Here is a 22,837-nt window from a genome sequence, read left to right on the forward strand (position 1 = left end):
GGCCGTTACATAGTAAGCCCTGTGTGTGAGTTTTGCTTCCTCTGGGAGAAAAAAAAAAATTATGTTTCCTATGTAGTAAGAGTGAGAACCATATTACTGAGAACTGTACTACACTGGCCACCAGGAAGTTCAGAAATCTCCAACTATAATATCAACTCTCTTATCTATTACAATCACTCTAATATCTCTGTGAGACTTAATGGCCTGTATACTTGTTTCGTTTCATCCTCCTTGTCAAATTCCTCCTTGTGCAATTCTCATCGACTTCTATTTTTCCTAGCTCCATTCTTATTCGTATCTTACCATTTTATCATAGGTATGTCTGGTAGTTATCTCAGAATCTTAAGGAAAGATGATACTGTGTAAATAAGCAAAAATACAATGAGAAACTAATCACAGAAGTGCCTTTTGTTTCATTGAGTATATAAGAAAAAAAATTTGGAAATAACTAGGGTAGGGTGTTTTGGGTTTTTTTAAAGGAAATAGAAAATCACCTTGACAAGGACACAGAAGGCTACGATGTGGTGCTTGATGCTATAGACACAATGCAGCGAGTAGCCTGGCACATCAACGACATGAAGCGGAAGCATGAACACGCCGTCCGGTTACAGGTGAGGCCTCAGGGTGGCAGTGCCTGGTGGGGCTGCGGCCCTATGACTTGTTATCATTTCCCAAATCAGATATTAAGGCTGTTCTGTGTTGCACGTCATTCATGGCCTTCATCATAGATCTCCTTGAGAAAAGATTAGGACATCGATGATACCGATCATTGTTTACTGGCTATTAAGGAGAAAAGGTACATTGTAACGTTCAAACTAATAGTTGCTCATAGCCCCTTCTGTGACCCAAATTAAAAATTTGAGTCTCCCAAGGCCTTATTTTATATTAATTCCCAATAAGCAATTCTTGCTGAAAGCAACTCTCTCCAAACTGCTTTTTGTTTTTTGTTTTTATAAATGTATTTATTTGGGACTGTGTTGGATCTTCATTGCTGCGCGCGGGCTTTCTCTAGTTGCGGAGGGCGAGGGCTACTCTTCATTGCGGTGCGCGGGCTTCTCATTGTGGTGGCTTCTCTTGTTGTGGAGCACAGGCTCTAGGCACGAGAGCTTCAGTAGTTGTGGCACATGGGCTCAGTAGTTGTGGCTCGCGGGCTCTGGAGCGCAGGCTCAGTAGTTGTGGCCTGCGGGCTTAGTTGCTCTGCAGCATGTGGGATCTTCCCGGACCAGGGCTCAAACCTGTGTCCCCTGCACTGGCAGCAGATTCTTAACCACTGCGCCACCAGGGAAGTCCAAAGGAAGATGACATTCTAATCTTCCAGGCCGTATCTGCTTTGTGTATCAGTAAGAAAGGTTTTATGCTTCATCATTCAAGTGTTTTGTGGCATAACGTCAGACATAATGTCTGTTAGATGTTCGGAAATGGTTAAATGACTGGTTTTTCATAGCTTAACAGTCTGTCTAGCAGTCTGAAGACACCACTAAATCAGGCTCTGGCTCAGATTTGCCTCCATTTCTATCCATTTCTACCTTCAACCAATGAAGTTTTGGGTGGTTTTATGGGCTGCTTAATTAAGTGCTGTTTGTGAATGTTTTCATTTTTCCAAAATAACAACATCAGCTTCCTTTACAAACGTTGATAGGGATAGACAATAAATGCTAAAGAAACTTCAAAGTCATGCCATCGATATTTATGAAGTTCCATTAAAAACACAGTGGTCAAGAAACATTCATTTCCTTTCCCCAGATGAATGGGATTAATATCAGGAAATTTCTGAGAAGATGTATCTTGTGGGATTTTCCTCATGCTTTCATTCTGCGTTACTTATACGTGGTGTGAGTTCAATTTCTGGAGGGAGGTTTTTCAGGTCAGTAGCTCTGAAGGTGTCCATCCAGAGGGTGGACGTGAGCACACCATGAGAAGGATAGCTGAGAAGGCCACACACCAGCAGCCTCTTTACCTGGCTTTTGAAAGACAATTCCACTGCCTTAGTAGAGGGATTATGGAGGGATGGAAAGAAGTAATTGGCAACTCGTCAATTAACAACTTGATTCATTTCTGTTAACCCTTAAGTGACACCAGCCATAAATGCAGGTTTATGTCATGGAGGGCAGACGCATCAGACACCACGCAGGGCCCTTAGACCCTGTCGCAGGTATTTAGACACCATTCTTGAGGCTCAACAAATAGGCCCCTGTGTCCTCGCCATCTTGCCTTCCCACCTCCTGTTTAATCACAGGGAACGTTCACTGTTTCAGGAGATACAGAGTTTACTCACCAACTGGAAGGGGCCAGACCTGACCAGCTACGGGGAGCTAGTTCTCGAGGGGACCTTCCGCCTCCAGCGGGCCAAGAACGAGCGGACGCTCTTCCTCTTTGACAAGCTGCTTCTCATCACGAAGAAGAGAGACGACACGTTTACGTACAAAGCTCACATCCTGGTAGGTCCGAATAGAGGTCCCGGGCGAGGACTGGGGCGCTGGTTCCATCCTCTTGCGAGCCTGCCTCCCCGTCTCTGCCCACCCCTCCAGTGCGGAAACCTCATGCTAGTGGAAGTGATCCCGAAGGAGCCCCTCAGCTTCAGCGTCTTCCACTACCAGAACCCCAAGCTGCAGCACACCGTTCAGGTACCAGCACTCCCTCACCTCCCCACGCAACTCCTCACCCTTGTGCGTCACGCCCGGAGGCCTTTGCAGGGCTTTCTGGCCCCCCGCCCCCAACGTGTGTCCCATCCAGTCGGAGGGTCTTAGGAGTGTCTGTGTCTTGTGACTGGTGGGGTTGCATAACTGTCCACATCTCCTCCTGGTAGGCGAAGTCGCAGCAAGACAAACGCCTGTGGGTTCTGCACCTGAAGAGGCTGATTCTGGAGAATCATGCGGCGAAGATTCCAGCTAAGGTAAGACGGTGATGGCAGCAAACAGTAAAACTGAAAGGAATTCAAGTCCCAGAAAGACAGCCTGACGGCAGTAAATGTGCACCTTCAAAATTAAGACAGTTGAGAGATAGGCTACATAAGGATGGACCGAACCAGCCATTGGTATTGATAAGGTTCATATGTAGGGAGACTCGGTGGAGAGTTTCTGGTTTTGTTTTTGTTGTTGTTCCTTTTGAGGCTTGAAAGAAGAAAAATAAGGAAAGGACTGTAAGGGAATTTCTAGAGAACTAGTAGAAAATAAAGGCAGTTATGAGAATTATTCAAAGGTGTGCTAAGCACCTAGGGTGAATAAACCCGGCTTAGGCTCTGTGGGAAGCAAGACCCAGACTCAGCCGTGAAGGAATTTGCAGACCATGGAGCTGGTCATATAAATGATATGATGAGTTATTAGAGGTGTAAGCCAAGTATCGTGGAAGAGTAAAGTGTTCGATTTTACAGTCGAGTGAGGAGAGGAAGGAAAGTGCCTCTCTCCTCAGTCTTGAAGGATGAGGAATTTTTTTTATTAAGTGGGGGAAAAGAAAAAGGGAAACCAAGCTGAGAGAACAGCGTAAACAAAAAACAAGGAGGTGTGAACAGGGGCCCTGTGTTCACAGCACACACAGTGTGCCCGGATGGACGGAGAGGTCGAGTCCTCAGGAGATGGAGCAGGACGTAAGACTAGGAAAGTGGCAAGCAGTCAGCCGGCGTTTGAAGGGCTTTGAACACAAACACCGAGGAGCCTGGGTTTTCGTGGTGGGAAACTGCTGAAGGCTTTGGAGGGGGCGTGGCCTGGGGCGTGGCCTGGGCCGCCCTGTGCTGTGCGAGTGTAACTTTGGGACAGTGTGACGTTTCAGCTGGTGGAGCGTGAGTGACGGCAGGAGAGGAATTAACAGGCTTCCACAGTGGCCTAGGAGAGAGACGAGGGGCACTGCCAGGGGGCAAGAGAGAGGGGGGAGAGGCAGAGCCCACCGTGGAAGCAGAGGGAACAGGATTTTGCGCACCAAGTGCATGAGGAGAGGCAGAAATAAAAGTCAAGGATGAGTCAGGAGTTGGGCCAAGAGGATGGTGGGTTCCAAGATGGGCTGCCCAGGGTGGGGACTGACTGCATGGCCCTGAGAGGGGGCAGCCGGGACACGTGTGCAGGGGCCGCTCAGCTGCAGGGAGAGATGCAGGTCTCTCCACACAGCCAGTCACCGGAGCCCCGAGATGTGCTAGGAGGACCCACACAAACGTGTAAAGGAAAGACGGACCCCTGGGAATCCCAATCATCTAAGAGACCAGCAAGGGTTGGGGGATTTGCAGAACCAAAGGAAGAGCAGCCAAATGAGGCAGTAAGAAAACCGAAGGAGAAAAGTGTGGTAACAGGGCTTCCCCTGGTGGCGCCGTGGTTGAGAGTCCGCCTGCCGATGCGGGGGACGCGGGTTCGTGCCCCGGTCCGGGAAGAACCCACGTGCCGCGGAGCGGCTGGGCCCGTGAGCCGTGGTCGCTGAGCCTGTGCGTCCGGAGCCTGCGCTCCGCAACGGGAGAGGCCACAACAGTGAGAGGCCCACGTACCGCAAAAAAAGTGTGGTAACGAAGGAATGTCACTGAGAGAGAGTGGAGTGACCATCTCAAAGCTGCAGAGATGAAGACAGAGTCAAACAGAAAAGTAGATATTAAATTTGGCAACTAAGAGATAAGGGAGAGAGGGCAGTGGGTTGACAGGAAAGGGAGAAATAAGGAACAGACTGGGCGTAGCCTTCATTTTTAAACAAAGTTCAGAAGAGACAAACGGTGGTAGTTTGAGGGGAGGTGAGATCAAAGCAAGACGCTTTGCCCTCATGAGGAATATTGTGGACATGTAGGCTAAGGGGACAGGGAAAGGGAACAGGAGACAGTAAAGATAAGAGGTGGAACCCCCCTTGGAATGTGACCCCAGGGAGATGGCAGAATAGGATCATCCTTAACCCCCAAATTTCGGGGATGGGGACATGTACTGTAAATATAGTCTAATAAAAACATTAGATTGTGAACCTGAGGCTGGAAGCTCAAAACTTCTTATTTACTGAAAAAGTAGGCAAGAACGGCTAATGCACGCCTCCATATGTTTGCAATATGGCTTTTGAAAACATTTAAAGGATAGAAGTAATCCCATTGGTCTTAGGAGCCAAAAAATTGGTGCGGCTCCATATAAAAGTAATAAATCTATTCGCCTCGTCTACACTAATTACACTATTTATATTCACTTTACCAGTAGGTATAGGGGTTAGTCTTGGAAAGGGTCAGAAACATCTTCCCTGAGCTGGGGGAGAAGAAAAATGAGAAAGGATAAACTTTGAGGTGGACTTGAGGGAACTAAAGGGTTTGCCTTCATTGAAGTCAGTGGTAACGGCATCTACCGGGTGAGTGAAGCAAAGATCGGGCCGGATGTCCGAGGGAAAGTGGAGGGGTTCAGAACACATGCTAAAGAACACAGGCTAGGGACTTCCCTGGTGGCGCAGTGGCTGAGAATCCGCCTGCCATTGCAGGGGACACGGGTTCGATCCCTGGTCCGGGAGGATCCCACACGCTGCAGAGCAACTAAGCCCATGCGCCACAACTACTGAGCCTGCACTCTAGAGCCCGCGAGCCACAACTACTGAGCCCACGAGCCACAACTACTGAAGCCCATGTGCCTAGAGCCCATACTCCACATAAAGAGAAGCCACCGCAATGAGAAGCCCGCACACCACAACGAAGAGTAGCCCCCGCTCGCTGCATCTAGAGAAAGCCTGCGCACAGCAACGAAGACCCGATGCAGCCAAAAATAAATTAACTTGGGAAAAAAAAAAACCACAAAAACTAAAAATAAAGAAAGAAGGAACACAGGCTAGCGGGTCAGTTGGGATAACTACAGTAATCTGTGAAAGGATCCTAGGCCCACTGAAGCTGAGCCCCGTGAATGTGTGTGTGTTGGTGCAGCAACTTCAGCGCTATAGCGTTATGGAGACGTGGCGCATGTGGGTTCCCCGAGGCTGAGGACCGGCAGGGCCGTGGGGGTGAAGGTTAAGCGGGCAAGGGAAGACAGTGCCACCCAGCATCCGACCTGCAGTGACTGAGCACCATTTCCAGGCTGAGTGGAGAGTGAAACCAACCGGCAAAATAGGCACAGGTTGAAGGATAAGTCAGAGAACTGGTTCAGCAAGAGTTAAGGTGGAGAGGTGGAAAATACAGAGATCCGCAATTGAAGAGGGGACTTCTGGAGCCCTGCGGAAAGGGAGGGCACTTCTGGGTGATGACGAGGCTCTGGGAGCGGCTGTGATTGTGTGTTGCTGTTCTGGAGTGGAGGGAAGGGTGATCAGAAGTAAAGTGGCAAGGAACTGAGGGGAGGGTGGAGAATGGATATCCACGCGTGTGGGGAAATGGTCCGTGCCCAGGCGAGGAGGAGTGAAGTGGAGATCTGGGCTTTCTGAGAAAGGAAAATCTATTTGCTGTTTGCATAGTTTTTGAAAACTATTTGAAGCTTGTTCTCAGGGGCCATCAGCAGTGATTCGGTGCCCAGGAAGTGAACACGCATAGGTGTGTGCTTTGACTTAAGCATGAGTCTCATCTCATCAGGGTGTTCCGAGGTGTCACGTAGCTCATGCAGAGAGGCGACTGCATTTGCTTCGTGGTTAGTCACTTGTTTGCTGGCCTTGTGACTGACAATGGCCTTCTGAGCAATGGCAGTGCGTCTCTGATATGCCCCACCTGTTGTTTACCTGTCCCTGGGAAAATCAAAACCGCCAAAGGGCTTCTGAAAAGCAGTTATTGGCCTTTACAGAAGGAAACTAGCTTGCAGACCTTCCTCTTTCTCCCACACGAGGGGTGTGTATTCCAAGCAGTTTTCCCTTTATGTTTTATAATGGTTAATAGAGTCACGGTAGAAATGTGCTTTTTTGGTCCAAGTTCCTGACCCTTTTAGATGTAAATAGATGTAAACATTCTTTTTTTTTTTTTTTTTTAACTACAGCTTCTTGAGCACACATACACTGTGCTGAGTACTTTATATTCTTATTTCACCCTTAGCAAAACACCTTATGAGAAAGGTCTTATTCTCCCCATTCTAGAGAAATCAAAACAGAGGCTCAGAGACGGAAAGTAAACTGCCCAAGTTTATGCAACTAGTATACGACTGAGCCCAGATTCAAATCCAGTTCTTCCTGGATCCAAAGTTGATCTTAACCACATCATTCCTAGGGAAAATGAAAGCACACTTATTTAATATACTTTATCCACTAGGAGCTTACCATAATTTTCTATTTTATTTGAGCAAGATTATTACTAAGTTTTCTCTTCTCAAGACTGTTTCTTATTTTCTTGAAGATTTCAAACTATATTTACTCCTATCAAATAAAAGAATTACATAATGGGAACAAACATCAAAAAATGTACCACTGTTCTACTGTTAACACAGCTGTAGAGGTTAGGTTCCTCGTAACCTTCCATTCCTTTCATTCAGTGATAGTCTCTCGCTGACCCCTAGTGGAAAAATGTGGGAATAGACCTTTTTTGAAATTAAATGTCAAGACAAGAAAAAAAATACTGAGTTCTCGAAGTCAAGTTTATAGATAACCAAGAAACGTTCTGGAAATTAGCCATACGGTCCATCTATATACGTGGTATATAAACTAAATTTCATCCAGATTAGTTGGGAATAAGGTTCAGGTAGAGACTGTTGCATTTTATATATTCGCATGGTTCTGCCAAATGCACTTCACGGAAACTGAGCTAACGTTTGTGTCTGAAATTAACTTCAGCTAGTAACCTCAAACTCTGAATGTATGATAAAAATTATCAGTGTCATAAAAATCTAAGCATTTGTTTTCTCAAAATTAAGGTGACTGCATTGTTTTGTGGTTTTATTATTTTTTTTTTGGTTGCCCCTTAGCCCAGACATTTTTACTTTGATATCATCACATACTGTGACAAAGTATTAGTAAAATTATTATTATTATTTTTTTTTTTTTTTTTTTTTTTTTTGCGGTACGCGGGCCTCTCACTGCTGTGGCCTCTCCCGTTGCGGAGCACAGGCTCCGGACGCGCAGGCCTAGCGGCCATGGCTCACGGGCTTAGTTGCTCCGCGGCATGTGGGATCTTCCCGGACCGGGGCACGAACCCGTGTCTCCTGCATCGGCAGGCGGATTCTCAACCACTGCGCCACCAGGGAAGCCCTAAAATTATTTTAAAAGTTATTTTTAGCATCATGTTTGTAGGTTCCATTACACTACCTTGAAAAATGAAAATGACATGAAAGAGGCGAGAAAACCTACCTAAGTTTTTTCTTCTTTGAATCTTCAGGCAAGATGATTCATGTTAAGGTCATTAACTTATCTTTTCACTGTTCCCTAAACATTGATGACATATGGCAATACTTATACAAAAAGAAGCCTCAAAGCAATAAAGTTCAGAAGCTTGGGGTTGAGTCGGGGAGAAGTTTGTATGCAGAGAAAGCAAGAGTCAACGTCATCAGGGCCAGTCCCCTGCAGGAGTAAATGGTAACTGACTTGGGTTGAGTGCCTGTCATTTGGTCCTGGCAGCAACTTTGAAAGGTCGCTCCTATCTTACCATCTTAAGGCCAAAGAAACACATGCAGGAATGTGAGAGCACCTGCCCAGTTAAGTGCTAGAGCCAGGACCACAAACCATGTCCTCCAGGGTCCTTCTCCCACACCGCAGCTCTTTCTCCCCCTCCGGGAGGTTCTAGGACACACACAAGTGATGGTAGGTACAGGGATGCTGGGAGAGTGAGCTGATGATAATCGCATAATATTTGGAAGGACAGAGGAACTGTCCAGCAACTATTTTGCATTCAGCTCAAAAGACTTATAATGCCACAATGATATGGGGAGGGCTGCTGGTGTAGATCCTAGGCCCTGTCCCTTGAGCCTTCGGTTCCATAGATCAGGGCTGGATTCAGTAGACTAGGGTTGGGTAGCAGGAATCTAGATTTTATGATACGCTGCTCAGCCAGGTTTTTGAACCTCTAGTGAAAGTTTCTTTCTCTCTCTCCCTCTTATTTTCCCTTCCTCCTCCTTCTCCCTACTTGTATCTCCTTCCCCTTCCCTCCCTCCCTCCTTCCCTTCCTTCTTTCTTTCCAGGGTAGGGCTGTAAGCTTAGCTCTGGGGCACCAGTGGTGCAGCATCTACCACCCACAGAAGACGCTCATCTGTTTGAATCCCTTGAACTATGTGTTAATGCCTAAAAGAAATGAGTTTGGTTTTTTTTTAAGCTTTTCCAAAACCACTCATTCAGGTGGGATAAGACCTGTATTAGGATTGGTAGTTTAAAGAAGAAACAAAAAACGGTCATTGCAATGATAGCTACACCTTCTTTCTTTCAGGCCAAGCAAGCAATACTTGAAATGGATGCCATTCGTAAGTTTTGTTTTCTACGCAATTTGAAATCTCATTGTCTCCTCGTATCTCTCAAGTTTCTACCAGTTTATGGAAAATGTCAATTGTGAGAAAGTAGCAGCTCTCTATTCACTGTTTTAACAAACAGAGCCAGCAGACAGTAGACCCTCTTCCTAAGCCATTGGCTTGTTTCTACATTGATTTCTCCGTTCATCCGCGAGCTCCCAGATGGCTTTTGCCACTGGTCTCTGCATCAACTCACAATGTAAGATATGCTTCCAGGGTCACCCTTGCCCCACCTCTGCCACCACCAGAAATGAAGGTCCCACAGTGCATTTCCCACCTCACTCCATTAGCGGAAAATCGATGTTGGTTATCTGCAATAATCACGCTAACTAGATAGGTATTGGTTTTCTTGTTTTGTTTTTTTTTTTTTTTTTTGGTACGCGGGCCTCTCACTGTTGTGTGGCTCACGGACCCAGCCACTCCAGGGCATGTGGGATCTTCCCGGACCGGGGCACGAACCCGCGTCCCCTGCATCGGCAGGCGGACTCTCAACCACTGCGCCACCAGGGAAGCCCGGTATTGGTTTTCTTGATGCAGCTCACATTTTAAAATTACAACTGCTCCACATATGTTATTGTGTCTCTCTGGACTTCTCATAGCAGGCAGAGAATAAATATAAGTGAGGTCTTATAAAACAAGACCTGTTCGAAGCACTTATCACATCCTTGTTATCTCCCAGATTAAACAGAATTTAAGAAGAAGCAACAGCTTTAAAGACTTACAGCCAGGTCTGACAGAAACTTCTACTTAAACCTTTCTAAATAATTTACTTTTGAGGAATCTTTCCCCAAGAGCCAACACTGATTCACTTACCCCACCCTACCCCAGCCCACCTGGTGGTTAATTCTCCGGGGGAGGGGGGGGGATAAAAGTAAAGAAACGTTACTGAAGTAGAAAAATGAGCACTGCCACTGTCACTGAGATTCCCCACTGCATGTCCATCAGATCCCAAGAAATGATGCGAGGTGACCCCCGCCAGAGAGCTGGTCTGGGGCTCCTTGCCTTGTGTTCTCTGAATCCGCTTATTTTATTCAGTGGAAATCTCTCTAAGATTCTTTTTACTGAGGTATAGTTGATTCACAGTATTATATAAGTTATACGTGTACAACAATTTTTAAAGATTATACTCTAGTTGTAGTTATTATGAAATCTTAGCTATATTCCCTCCACTGTACAATATACCCCTTATTTCTTCTATAAATAAATAAATAAATAAATTATATATATATATATATATATATATATATATATATGGGCCCTCTGAAGAGAAGGCAAGGTCATGAATGGGCATGTGAGGATTAGGAGAAAAGATGGAGCAAGAAGGGGACCCAGAGAGGTCAGCTGTTCAATGTGAGTAGCTACATTCAACATTGTTTATTTATTCCCAGGCTCTGAGCTAGCTCTTGGACATCATTAAGATTCTGTGAGCACACAGAATGATGTGAAGCCTCTAATCGGTGCCATGTGCCTCTCGGCCAGGCCAGGCCTGGGCCAGAGCAGCTCAGCCTAGGAAAGTAACCTTACTTGCCGTACCCTGACTTTGGCCTCAGCTGGCTGTGAACAGAGGAGGCCAGTCCATTGGACCGAGTGGCCTCTGACATTGGAGAAGTGCATGTGGTCTTTAACAATCCTCAGAGCTTTCTTGCACTTCAGATGCCCTTGAAGAGCCTTAACCCCAATTTGAAGAACGCCAGTCTATGTCTATGTCCTAAAATTGTTTACGCTCAGGCTTTAGGGTGCAGATGATCTTTGAATATGCTGCAGTACTTTAGGATTAGACCAGCTTTTCTTGATCCAAAACCTGTGTACCCCTTAGATGAAATAAAATGGAAACCCCTTCTCTGGGAAGAGAACCTAAACCATTCATCACATGTTCAAAGGAGGCATATCTAGAAAAACAAGAGAGTCGCTGCCGGGGAGGTCAGCTTCCACCTCCCTCACCTTCCTCCACCGCCACACCGGGCACAAATGCCTCACAAAACTGCTACCCGGAGGGAAGTCTCCGTTTGCTTTTACCTTGACAGGGCCTCTGCTGTGGCCCATTGCCGCAGTCTGTCAGGGGCCTTGGTAGCAAGTTCAGCTGCAGGGATTTTTATGTTCATGGAATTGACTGACCACTGTGGGTCTTAGAGTTGCAGGTGAGTCTGAGTCGGAGTAGGAAGTTATCTACCTACGCATTTGAACTAACTCTCTAGTAAGAGTAGAGCCAGTGATTATGGCTCTTTCTGCCAGAGAGTGAAAAAAAGAGAGTACAGAGAAAGAGTGCCTGTGTGTGCCTGGTGGGTGCTGGGCGGGGTTGGAGGAGGGGTTGTGGTCTAGCTTGCTAACACACTCCAGCAGTCAGTAAACAGAAAGTCTGGAGATGCATATTCAACACCAGTTATGGAAGGAGGGATTCTACCATGCCTGAGGAAAAAGAATAAATCCATAGGTATCCAAAACAAGTCCTACCCATTTTCTGAGACGTTATGGAACACTTCATTCTTATAGATGCATGTGGTTCTTACTTTACAGATTACCCAGGCTTCTGTTACAGTCCTGCGGGAGAGACAAAAGCCTTCTGTGGCTCTAAAGATGGTTCTGCTGCATATCGGCTAAGAAGAAAATCTGGTAAATAGGATGCGTAATCAAGATAATTATGGGGCGTTAGTCGTGAAAGTCCCTTTCAGTCTGACAAAAAGGTATATTCTTTCCGGTTTTTGAGCACACTGCCAGTTTGGATACCTTTGAGAATGCCTCCAGGTGGGGCTCTCAAGTTTTGGTTCTTAAACTCTTTCTCCTTAACTCTCTATCTTCCAGTGAATATAAAAAAAAATGTCAATCAACTAAGTTCACTTTGTATAGCATGTTATTACCATTGGCCTGCAGGTACTTAAGTTCTATTTACTATCACTAGAGAAAAATTGTATCCTGTAAATGACACATCCCAAAGATTATTCAGACCTAAAATTTTAACACACATTTGCTAAAGCAGACTTCATGTAGTGTTCCCTTAGCCCTCAAATTTTTTTTTCCATTTAAATCAGCATTTATTGAGTATCTACCTAATTTCCTGCACTGTACTAAGAACTGGGAATGTGCAAATAATACACAGGATTCCTGCTTGCAAGGAGTCTAGTCTAGTCTAGTCTAGTCTAGTCTAGTGGGAGAGTCAACAAAAGGTTGAATAAATACCAGTTCATGCAATGGAGCTATAGTAGAGGTTGAATGGAAGAAAGAGCGGGGAGACAAAGGAGAGAGGTGAACCCTCTAGGAAGGAGAGAGAAGGCCATACGGAGCAGAGGACCAGTACCCCAGATGGAATCTGCAGGCTGAGGAGCCTGATGCGGTGGGAGTAGCACATGCAAAGGCCCTGAGACTTGAGCCAGCGTACCTTAGGTCAGACAGCTATTGCCAGTTGTTTGGCCTGGCTGCAAGGCGGGCCGGAGGTGGAGGTGGACAACGTCAATCGGAAAGAGGTGTGGCTGGAAGTACAGGTTGGGCCCTGATCGTGGAAGACCGAGTAGGCCACACAGAGGGTTTGAACTTGATCCTGCAAGCTATGGAAGGATTTTAAGCACTGACATGTTTGCCTTTTAAAATGAGAGTTCTGGCTCCATGTGGAAAATGAAGTAGGCAGGGAGAACTGGTAGGAGGCTGTTCCTCTAGTTTGGGCAAGAGATGGTAAAGGTTTGGAATAAGACAGTGACGAGTGGGGTGGAGCACTCTTGGGATCCCACAAGACCATGATGGATGAAAACAGGAGGAACTTAAAATGATGTCCTGGTCGCTAACTAGGGAGGGTAATGTGAGTGACAACTAAGGTAAGAATCCAATTGGAAGAGCAGAGGGGGGAGACTGGTGAGCTGCGACTGGGACCAGTTGAGTTTGCTGGGTCTCTGGGCATGTTGGGGACATGTCAGACAGACAGTCGGCATCTGAGACCCGGAGCTTGGGGTAGGGCTCTGGCAGAAGAATATAACATTGAACATTATCTGCTTATAGGTGACAGCTAAAGCTCAGAACATTGCTCTGCTTGTTGGTAGGGTTGGCTTTCTGTTAGGTGACTCCAGATTGCACAGCTTAATATTTATCCTACAGTTTTGACGGAGTGCATGTCTTGCTGCTAAGTATCTCTAAGCAATCAGGATTTAGGTGAATTTGATAGAAAATTTCTAGAGCTCCATTCATTTGCCCATAAGCTAATAATTCACTTATAAAGAAAAAAACTTGATCTGGTTTTGCAAATGATGCTGGCCTTATTTTTTCACTCAGAACCTTCCTCAAGATCTCACAAAGTTTTGAAGACCAGCGGTAAGTCCTAAAATAACTTTCTTTTTTCATTCTTGTTGATATCCACTAAGTCAAACCATACACAAAAAAATAATCACCAGATGAATTGCAGATTGTCAGATTTTATTAACCCCGTTGAAATGTAAAGCTGAATGACATAAAATGTTTGCAGCATAGATAATGGGCATCAAAAGATGAATATCTGGGAATGTTGATGTTAAGAAATCCCATATATCAAAAAGAAAGGACAGGGGCTTCCCTGGTGGCGCAGTGGTTAAGAATCTGCCTGCCAGTGCAGGGGACACGGGTTCAAGCCCTGGTCCGGGAAGATCCCATGTGCCACGGAGCAACTGAGCCTGTGCACCACAACTACTGAGCCTGCGCTCTAGAGCCTGTGAGCCACAACTACTGAGCCCACGTGCCACAACCACTGAAGCCTGCGTGCCTAGAGCCCGTGCTCCGTAACAAGAGAAGCCCTCACACTGCAACAAAGAGTAGCCCCTGCTCTCTGCAGCTAGAGAAAGCCCGTGCACGGCAACAAAGACCCAACGCAGCCAAAAAAAAATAATAATAATAAATTAATTAATTAAATCTATTTTTAAAAAGAAAGGACAAAGGACTTTTTGTAAATAAATTTATTTATTTTATTATATTTTATTTATTTATTGTTTCTGGCTGCGTTGCGTTTTCGTTGCCGCGCGCGGGTTTTTCTCTGGTTGTGGCGAGTGGGGGCTACTCTTTGTTGCGGTGCATGTGCTTCTTGCAGTGGCTTCTCTTGTTGCGGAGCCCAGGCTCTAGGCATGCGGGCTTCAGTGGTTGTGGCATGTGGGCTCAGTAGATGTGGACTCTTTTTTGAAAGGCAGAGAATATAATTGGGCAGTTTCACAAAGGAAACACAAACTGCCAATAAAATTTACAAATGGTCACCTGTATTAGTGATCAGAAAAATCATACATTTAAACGAGATAAATGGAGGGGAGAAAGCTGTGGGCTTGGCCAAAAGAAAAGAAAAACAGGTACTCTGAAACTGTTGGTGTATAAATTTCTGCAACCTTTTTGGAGCAAAATTTGTTAATGCCCATTTAAATTTAAAATGTTTATTTGCTCTTGAACCAACAATTTCAAATTTTTCACCTATAGAAAATTCACAGTGTACACTTCCTGTATAGAAGTGCTCACCCAAGTGAGCACAGATCTATGAGTATCTGTGTTCTTTGCAGAGTTTATAACAAAACACCACCTAAAATGCCCATCTAGTGGGAAATAGTTTTAAAAGTTGTAGTAAATTCTGGAATACTACATGGAATATTCTGCAGCTATCAAAAAGAATCAAGTACATATCTGTCTACTGATAAGAGTGTCTACATATATTTAGCAGGAAATTCAATTTTGCATATTGCACCTTTAAGAACAAAATGTGCATTGTTGTGGGACTGGGGCAGTGGGTGTGGGACCTGGGAAGATGAACATCAAACTTCTAAGTGTGGCTACCTCTACAGGGTGGAATTTGTGGAGAGGGTTTAAATGCTTCTGTAATTAAACAGTGTTGAAAGATGAGACACACGTGATCAGAGTATCGTAAGGGTATCTATGAGGATGTGGTTAGTAAATCTCTCCCCACAATTCCTCCTGCACCCTCCTTAGCACAGTGCCAAGGTGACCCTGTTGATAAATGCTAGATCTTCAGTTAAAGCCAATAGAATATTTAAAAATTAACAGAAGCATAATCTTATGTTTAAGTGAGTTTCATGGCTTAGGGCATGTGGAATTTTTTTTCAGGTAATATATATTTGGGTGGGGGGAAGCTTTTGAAACGTATTAATATGAATTGGTCCATTGCTCTCCAGGATTTAAGGAAGATACTCATCACTCAGATACACGTATGGTTGTTTTACATGTAGTACAAGATCTATACTTGGATAACTGAGAGGCATTTTCTAAAAATTAGGTCTAAAGAGCCCAGAGACGCTTGGGCTTCAGTTATTAACAATCAGTTTAAAAGCCCTATAAAATATGAGTGCTTACCTATGTTGTATGAGAGAGACATTTTTAATCCTCAAACTTAAAAAATAAAAAAAACTTTTATTTTTCAGAAACAGCACAAGACATCCAAAAGGTAAGTACTCTTGACATTTATTTTGAAAGGTTTACTTGAGGTGCCCTTTATACCTACCCTTTCCTTATATATCTCATCTCCAGCTAATCTGCCAAGTGTAAACAATTATTTTACACGTTGAAATAGATTTAAGTTGGGGCTCGTCCTTACCAGCTCCCCCTCCGCCTTACCATCCCACCTGCATCTCTCAGAACCAAGGCGCTGATTTCTTCATCCTCCTGCCCCACCTCTCTATTCAGAAGCTATTACCTTAAGGTGTAACACTGGGCTTCCCTGGTGGCGCAGTGGTTAAGAATCCGCCTGCTAATACAGGGGACATGGGTTCGAACCCTGGTCCGGGAAGATCCCGCACGCCATGGAGCAACTAAGCCCATGTGCCACAACTAGTGAGCCTGTGCTCTAGAGCCCGCGAACCACAACTATTGAGCCCGCGTGCTGCAACTACTGAAGCCTGCACGCCTAGAGCCTGTGCTTCGCAACAAGAGAAGCCATCGCGATGAGAAGCCCATGCACCGCAACAAAGAGTAGCTCCCGCTCACTGAAACTAGAGAAAGCCTGTGAGCAGCAACGAAGACCCAACACAGCCAAAAATAAAAAAATAATAATAATTAAAATTTATTTATTTATTTATTTTGCGGTACATGGGCCTCTCCCTGCTGTGGCCTCTCCCGTTGCGGAGCACTGGCTCCGGATGCGCAGGCTCAGCGGCCATGGCTCACGGGCCCAGCCGCTCCGCGGCACGTGGGATCTTCCCGGACCGGGGCACGAACCCGTGTCCTCTGCATCGGCAAGCGGACTCTCAACCACTGCGCCACCAGGGAAGGCCAAAATAAATTATTTTTTTAAAGAAAGATGTAACACCCACACAGAGCTAGTGTGGTGCACCCCACATTGCCCTGTGCATATAAGACTGAGGCTCTTGCATCCTGAGTATTTGTTCCCTTTTCAAAGCATCAGACTTCAATCACAAAGATCCCCGTCTAAGAATATGGTCCTGCTGCTGGTACCAGAGGTGTGATCATATGTGGTATAATGAAACTTCACTATATCAAGCTTTGATTTTTCTCCCTCCAATAGAAGGTTAGGAGAGGCGGAATAAAAATGGTATGTTGTATTAGAAGATGTATATTCAAATTTATTACCTACGAACAATGCATATTGTATCCTGACCTGGGTAAACCACATCCAGTACGCCTACTGATCAACTGGCTTACTTAACAGTGCTTAGGGGACTGAGTGCAGCTTCTTGCTTCGTGCTCTGTATCTGTAGCAACGTGGCTGTGAAAATCTCCCCCGTCACGTGCTCCACTCCTTGGCATAGGGCCAAAGTGACCCTGTTAATAAATAATGTATCTTTCAGTTTAGACGCCTAAATGTCTAAAAGTCAACATGGTCTTATCTCTAAGCTATTTACTTAAAATTATGGCATGTGGATTTTTTTTCAGGTAGTGCATATTTCTGTTTGGAAGCTTTTGAAATGTATTAACATGAATTGGTTCATTGTCCTGAAATACGGCATGAGATTTTGATTTTTTTAATGTACTTAGTTTTTATAAACAAACACGGGGATGGTGCCCTTGTAAGGCAGCCAAGCTATGATCACAGAGCAAGCCTGGCTTAGTACCAGCTAGGGGAATCGCTCTATTAGCCCTAGAGATACAATCTCAAGGGCGTCTCGGAAACTTTCTACGATAGTGATCAAGTCAAGTCTCCATATGGAGACGAACTAAACCTTATAAAATCTGAAGACAAGAAAGAAAGAAAACACCAGTGTACTTTTTTCTTAGTGGTAAAATTCCATCTCCTAACAAAAATGAATGTGTACTGAATGCAGGGAGAGATTAAAGAGATAAAGAGATTAACATTTCTTCTAGAAGATACCTTCTAAAGCCGTGTTTATGTGCGTGTGTGTGTGTGTGTGTGTGTGTGTGTGTGTGTGTGTGTGTAGAGTGAGAGATGGAAGGAGAGAGGGAGAGAGATTTAGCTCATATATAAACGGAGGATTAAGACATGGGTTCAAATCCATTTCTGCCATTTATAAGCTAGTATGACTGTAAGCAAGTTGTTAAACCTTAGTTTCCTAATTTATGGAATTGTTATAAAGATTAAATGTGATATGTTTTTTAATGTACTTAGTACAGTATTTGGCACAGAACAAGTGCCCCATAAATTCGCTCTTATTATGTTATAATTAAGTAACCATAATGCTGAGAATGTGGAAAGCTGTTCATCACGAGGGATCCACACTACATACTTCTGTGCTGTGTCCAATCCATATACTGATTATTTCTAAATCTAAGAGCTTCCTCAGTTCTCCTGACGATTTATTTGATATTAAATTTCAGCTCCCAAATTACTGCTAACTTCAAGTGTAGTTACCTTTTGGGAATTCCTTGGCGGTCCAGTGGTTAGGACTCTGCATTTCCATTGCTGGGGCACGGGTTTGATCCCTGGTTGGGGAAATAAGATCCCACAAGCCACGCAGCGTGGCCAAACAAAATGTAGTTACCTTAAAAATATACTTTGATATTAATAATTCAGGTTTTCTAATTTTCTAAAATGTCTGGGAATTTTTCTGGAATGAAAGATTTTAAGAAGGTATTACTTCTGGCTGTTCACAAAATGGTTTTGTTACACTTCCACAGTGTTTGATCATGATTTAACTAGCTAATACTAACTTGTTTTATTTTATAAAATGTAGTTACTGCGTACCTATATTTTATAAACATTTTACCAGTGCAGTCTGAGTAAGAGGAAAAGGGAGAGATATTAAAGGGTAAAGAAAAAAAACGGAAGAGCCAAAATATAATATGATCTATGTATTTGTATGTGTGCACATATATCTATATGTGTGTGTATTCATTTATTCCTAGTCTTCAAATAGTCCACGTTTTTACTATTTGAAAAAAGTGAACAAAAGATTAAATGACTAATTAGACGTCTTTAGCTTTAAGTTTTTAATAGAAAAACAACATTCAGGATAAAATTTTCTTTGCCCTCCCTGATAGACAGACAGGCAGGTAAGCAGACAGACAGACGTATTAATAGGTGGCTATTCCAAGGTAATGTGTATCCCAATTTCATTGATCAGTGATGAAAAATTCTTGCTAATTTGACATTTCCAATAGGTTACTATAGTGTTTTGACCAGAAAATATACCCCTGGTACTAATTAGTTTGAACTCGTCTTAACCCTTTCAAATCTTTGAAGGGTAAGGTATTTGGAGTCAAACCTGGGTTTGCATGTCAGCCTTTCCACTGCTGGGGGAGAACATGTTACTGAATCCTAAGAGCCTAGATTTCCTTACTGTGAAACTGGTACAATCATATCTAATTCAAAGAGTGGTTGTGAACATTAAGTTTGGAGAGTGTCTTCAAATGGCCTAGCCTGTGTCTAAGCAAATATCAGTTCCTGTCCTTTCTGCCCCTTTTGCAAAAAATCTGACGTGCCTTCCAACTCAGTTAAAATCAACAATGTTTACTGATCATTTTCTTTAAGAATATCACAGTCTAGTAGGAGAGGCAATGTGTAAATACAGGAGAACATCCTAAGTTATGTGTCCTGTGGTGCTACAATTCAATCGATATGTTTCTGTCCTCCTCAGGTTTCCAGAAAGGAAGGGTCTCCCCAGCTGACTTCAGCAGGGCCATCTCCCGCCCAGATGAACAGTCAGCCGAGCAGTTCTGCCGTTATCAGGGTGCTTCGCGGGGGCGGGGCCGTCAGAAACATCTGGACGGACCACCAGATCCGGCCAGCCTTGTTTCCCAGTCGACGGTCTCCGCAGGAGAACGAGGAGGACGAAGATGATTATCAGATGTTCCTGCCATCCTTCTCCTCTTCAGATCTGAACTCTGCCCGACTGTGTGAAGACAGCACTTCCAGTCGACCTTGCAGTTGGCACATGGGACAGGTCGAGTCCTCAGAGACCCCCAGCTCTGGTCACAGGGTTGTGCGGCGGGCCAGCAGTGCTGGCGAGAGCAACACGTGTCCCCCTGACATAAGACATAGGGACAGTGACAGCTCTCAGTACAGCTCCCGAAGGGAACTGCAGAATGACCCTAAAACAGAGGGGCGGGACGGGATGACTCCCTTCGGGTCCTCTATAGAGTTGACCATTGATGACATAGACCATGTCTATGATAACATAAGCTATGAGGACTTGAAATTGATGGTGGCTAAACGGGAAGAAGCTGAAGCCCCTCCCCCCAAATCAGCCAGGGACTCTGCTCGCCCCAAGAGCACCCCGGAGCTGGCCTTCTCAAAGAGGCCAGCAGGCCCAGAGAAGAGCCCTCTGCACCCCCAGAGAGATGGTGCCCCCCCAGGCCGGGAGGCGTGGAACCAAAGCTCACGCGAACTCCAGGTGGTGGAGGAGAACGTCTATGACACCATCGGGCTCCCAGATGCGCCCTCCCAGGACTTCAAGTGCAGCAGCCTGAAGCGTCCCAAGAGGAGCACCTTCCTGGGCCTGGAGGCCGACCTGGGGTGCTGTGACAGTCTGAGGGCCTCTGTTTCCCAGGACAGCCTCCAGTTCAGCGAGGACGAGGCGCCCTACCCGCCGGTACCCTCCGATAACGATTACCTGAGTTTGCTCTATAACTCCTTCGGCTGCAACTTGTCCACAGCTGATCGGTCCATCTCCGATAAACTGTCTGAAGAAGTAGACGAAATCTGGAATGACCTGGAAAATTACATCAAGAAAAACGAAGTCAAAGCCAGAGACCGCCTCCTGGCGGCGTTTCCCGTTAGCAAAGACGACGTGCAGGAACGGCCGCTGGCGGGCAGCGCCCCGGAGGTGGGCGCGCGCTCCCCGCGTTCCCTGCCCGCGGGCCGGGCTCTCCTCGTGCCGCCCAGAGACAGGCCAGGGCCGGTCTCCTGCACGCTTGACCTAACCCCGGCCTCCAAAGACGGCTCCTGCCTGAGTCTCCACCGGCTGTCGCTGGTCAGTGACCTGCCGCCCGTGGAGAGTCCCTGCGACGTGGCTGGCAGCAGCCAGTCCGCTGCAGACCTGGAGAGCCCTGACCCCGGCATGGACAACGCAGACAAGGCGAGGAGCGCGGTTTTCCTGATGGCCAGGCAGTACAGTCAGAAGATCAGGAAGGCAAATCAGCTGTTAAAGGCGAAAAGCCCGGAGCTGGAGCAGCCGCCTGGCGGCCAACTGCAGAAGCAGGTTCCCAGGGACCTGGCGGCCATCCTAGAAGAAAAGAAGCAGGGCGGGCCCGCCATCGGTATGTCTCCCGTGCTGCCCTTCTCCTTCCGAGGACTGGGAGAGAGCCGTGTTCCGGTTCTCAGTGTCCTTAGCACGGTGAGGGTGCCGTCACCCAGATGTTCGTTCTCACAGAGAGACCCCAGACTCACTGACGCACAGATGAGGCCGGCCCTGCCCCCACCACTTCTCACCAGTGGGAGGCGATTGGGTCTGGAGGGTCTCCTGGTGTCTGTGACATCATCACTCCAGATAGGATATTTGAAGCAGTTTTCTCTAATATAATCTAAAGCTGAAAAATAGCCAGCAGTTTCAGTGCGTTAGGAGGGGTAGCTGGGTAGCAGGGTGAGAGTTTAAGGTTTGGACGAATAAGGAATAGGATTGCTTTTTGCTCCGGAATCCTAACAAAAATGCCTACTCATCCTAACAAAGACAAAAAGGAGGCCTTTTTGCATGTATGTTTTTAGCTGTTCACACTGTAACTCGGCTGTTTTCTCATGCGTTACATTTTCTAGTTGCTTTTTTTGAATAGCTGCTGTAATGCATTTAATACTGTCTCATGTGGTATTCTCCTGTATGCTTCCAAGAAGTTTAATTCTTTGAGTCAAGCCTCCTTTTGGGGCAGAACCAAACCAGGATCACGTGCATGATATTGGTACCATTAGGGTTTAGGAATGAAACGATCGCAGTTTGACTTTTTCTCTATTATAAAGAAGTACATATCCCCTGGGTGAATTACAGAGGGTTCTCAGTGGAAGGGTATGATGTGAATTAAGCACTGGATTGTCATGGAAAGAAAAAAACCTCCTCTCACCTGAGGAGTTTTTCACCTCCAGACCCAGAGAGATTTCTGGGATTAGGCCCAGGAACTGAATTTTTTTTTTTTTTTTTGCGGTACGCGGGCCTCTCACTGTTGTGGCCTCTCCCATTGCGGAGCACAGGCTCCGGGCGTGCAGGCTCAGCGGCCATGGCTCATGGGCCCAGCCGCTCCGCGGCACGTGGGATCCTCCCGGACCGGGGCACGAACCCGCGTCCCCTGCATCGGCAGGCGGACTCTCAACCACTGCGCCACCAGGGAAGCCCTGAATGTTTTTTTAAGTGTGGACTTTTGATCCTGTTTTAAGAATCCCTGCCTTAGATCTTCTGACAAAGGATTGTCTCTGTATCAAATGAGAAGAGACAGTTCTCCAATTAAAAATAAAAACCAGATGGCTCAGTATCAGAGCATGTTTCATTGGTTAGCTTGGTGGCGGCATGGCTCATCTGGGCAGCTTGATGCCACCTACCTCCTTCCTTTGGGACTGCTTTCTTAGGTGGAAACCAGAGAATCAGAAGCGGGTATCCAAGTCCTAAATGGATTCACAAGTTGCATGACAAGAATCTGTAGGGAAAACATTTTTTTTTAAGTTTGGGAGTGTTTACGAATTACCTAAGTTTACTCTTTTTCCAGAGCTAATCACACAGTAATATTTCTTAACACATAGGGAAGTTAAGCCCTGGAAATGTTACCTAAAGGATTTTACAGACTCTCTGTGACTTGCTCTTCTTTTTAAGTTAGATAAAGGTCAAATGTGGTTTTTATATGAATGTGAGAGGCTAGATCGCATATATTTTTCTCCTTGCAATAATATGCTTGAATTAGTCTCTTTTCCAGCGCTAGTGTTGCTGAACTGGTTTGTTGTTACACATAGAAAAAGTGACTGAGTTCCAGCTGCAGGAGGACTGTTTTGGAGTACAGACGGCACTAGAGCCAGAGTAGTGTGTTGGCAATGCAGCCACTGACTGAATCTGGGCTAGGGTGCCTCAGAATGAGAGAAAATAGAATGCTAAGGTTTCCGATATGATGGATTGGTTAAGCCAGCAAACTGTCATTTAAAAAGTGGTGATTGGGCTTCCCTGGTGGCGCAGTGGTTGAGA

At 45.6% G+C, this 22,837-nt stretch overlaps 1 protein-coding gene across 7 annotated transcripts in view; it reads left to right on the forward strand.

The window, feature by feature from the left end:
* Positions 1-22,837, forward strand: part of PLEKHG1 (pleckstrin homology and RhoGEF domain containing G1) — a 236,102-nt gene that overhangs the window by 203,989 nt on the left and 9,276 nt on the right. For all 7 annotated transcript variants that reach the window (XM_067011011.1, XM_059083437.2, XM_067011014.1 and 4 more), the window contains 9 exons: positions 480-611; positions 2,256-2,438; positions 2,529-2,624; positions 2,807-2,893; positions 9,251-9,284; positions 11,844-11,939; positions 13,584-13,622; positions 15,695-15,717; positions 19,322-20,942. In XM_067011011.1, coding sequence (XP_066867112.1) covers positions 480-611; positions 2,256-2,438; positions 2,529-2,624; positions 2,807-2,893; positions 9,251-9,284; positions 11,844-11,939; positions 13,584-13,622; positions 15,695-15,717; positions 19,322-20,942 — 2,311 coding nt within the window. The remainder of the gene's footprint in view (positions 1-479; positions 612-2,255; positions 2,439-2,528; positions 2,625-2,806; positions 2,894-9,250; positions 9,285-11,843; positions 11,940-13,583; positions 13,623-15,694; positions 15,718-19,321; positions 20,943-22,837) is intronic.

Source organism: Kogia breviceps, chromosome 13 (assembly GCF_026419965.1).
Source record: "Kogia breviceps isolate mKogBre1 chromosome 13, mKogBre1 haplotype 1, whole genome shotgun sequence".
In the NCBI taxonomy this organism is placed as follows: Eukaryota; Metazoa; Chordata; class Mammalia; order Artiodactyla; family Physeteridae; genus Kogia; species Kogia breviceps.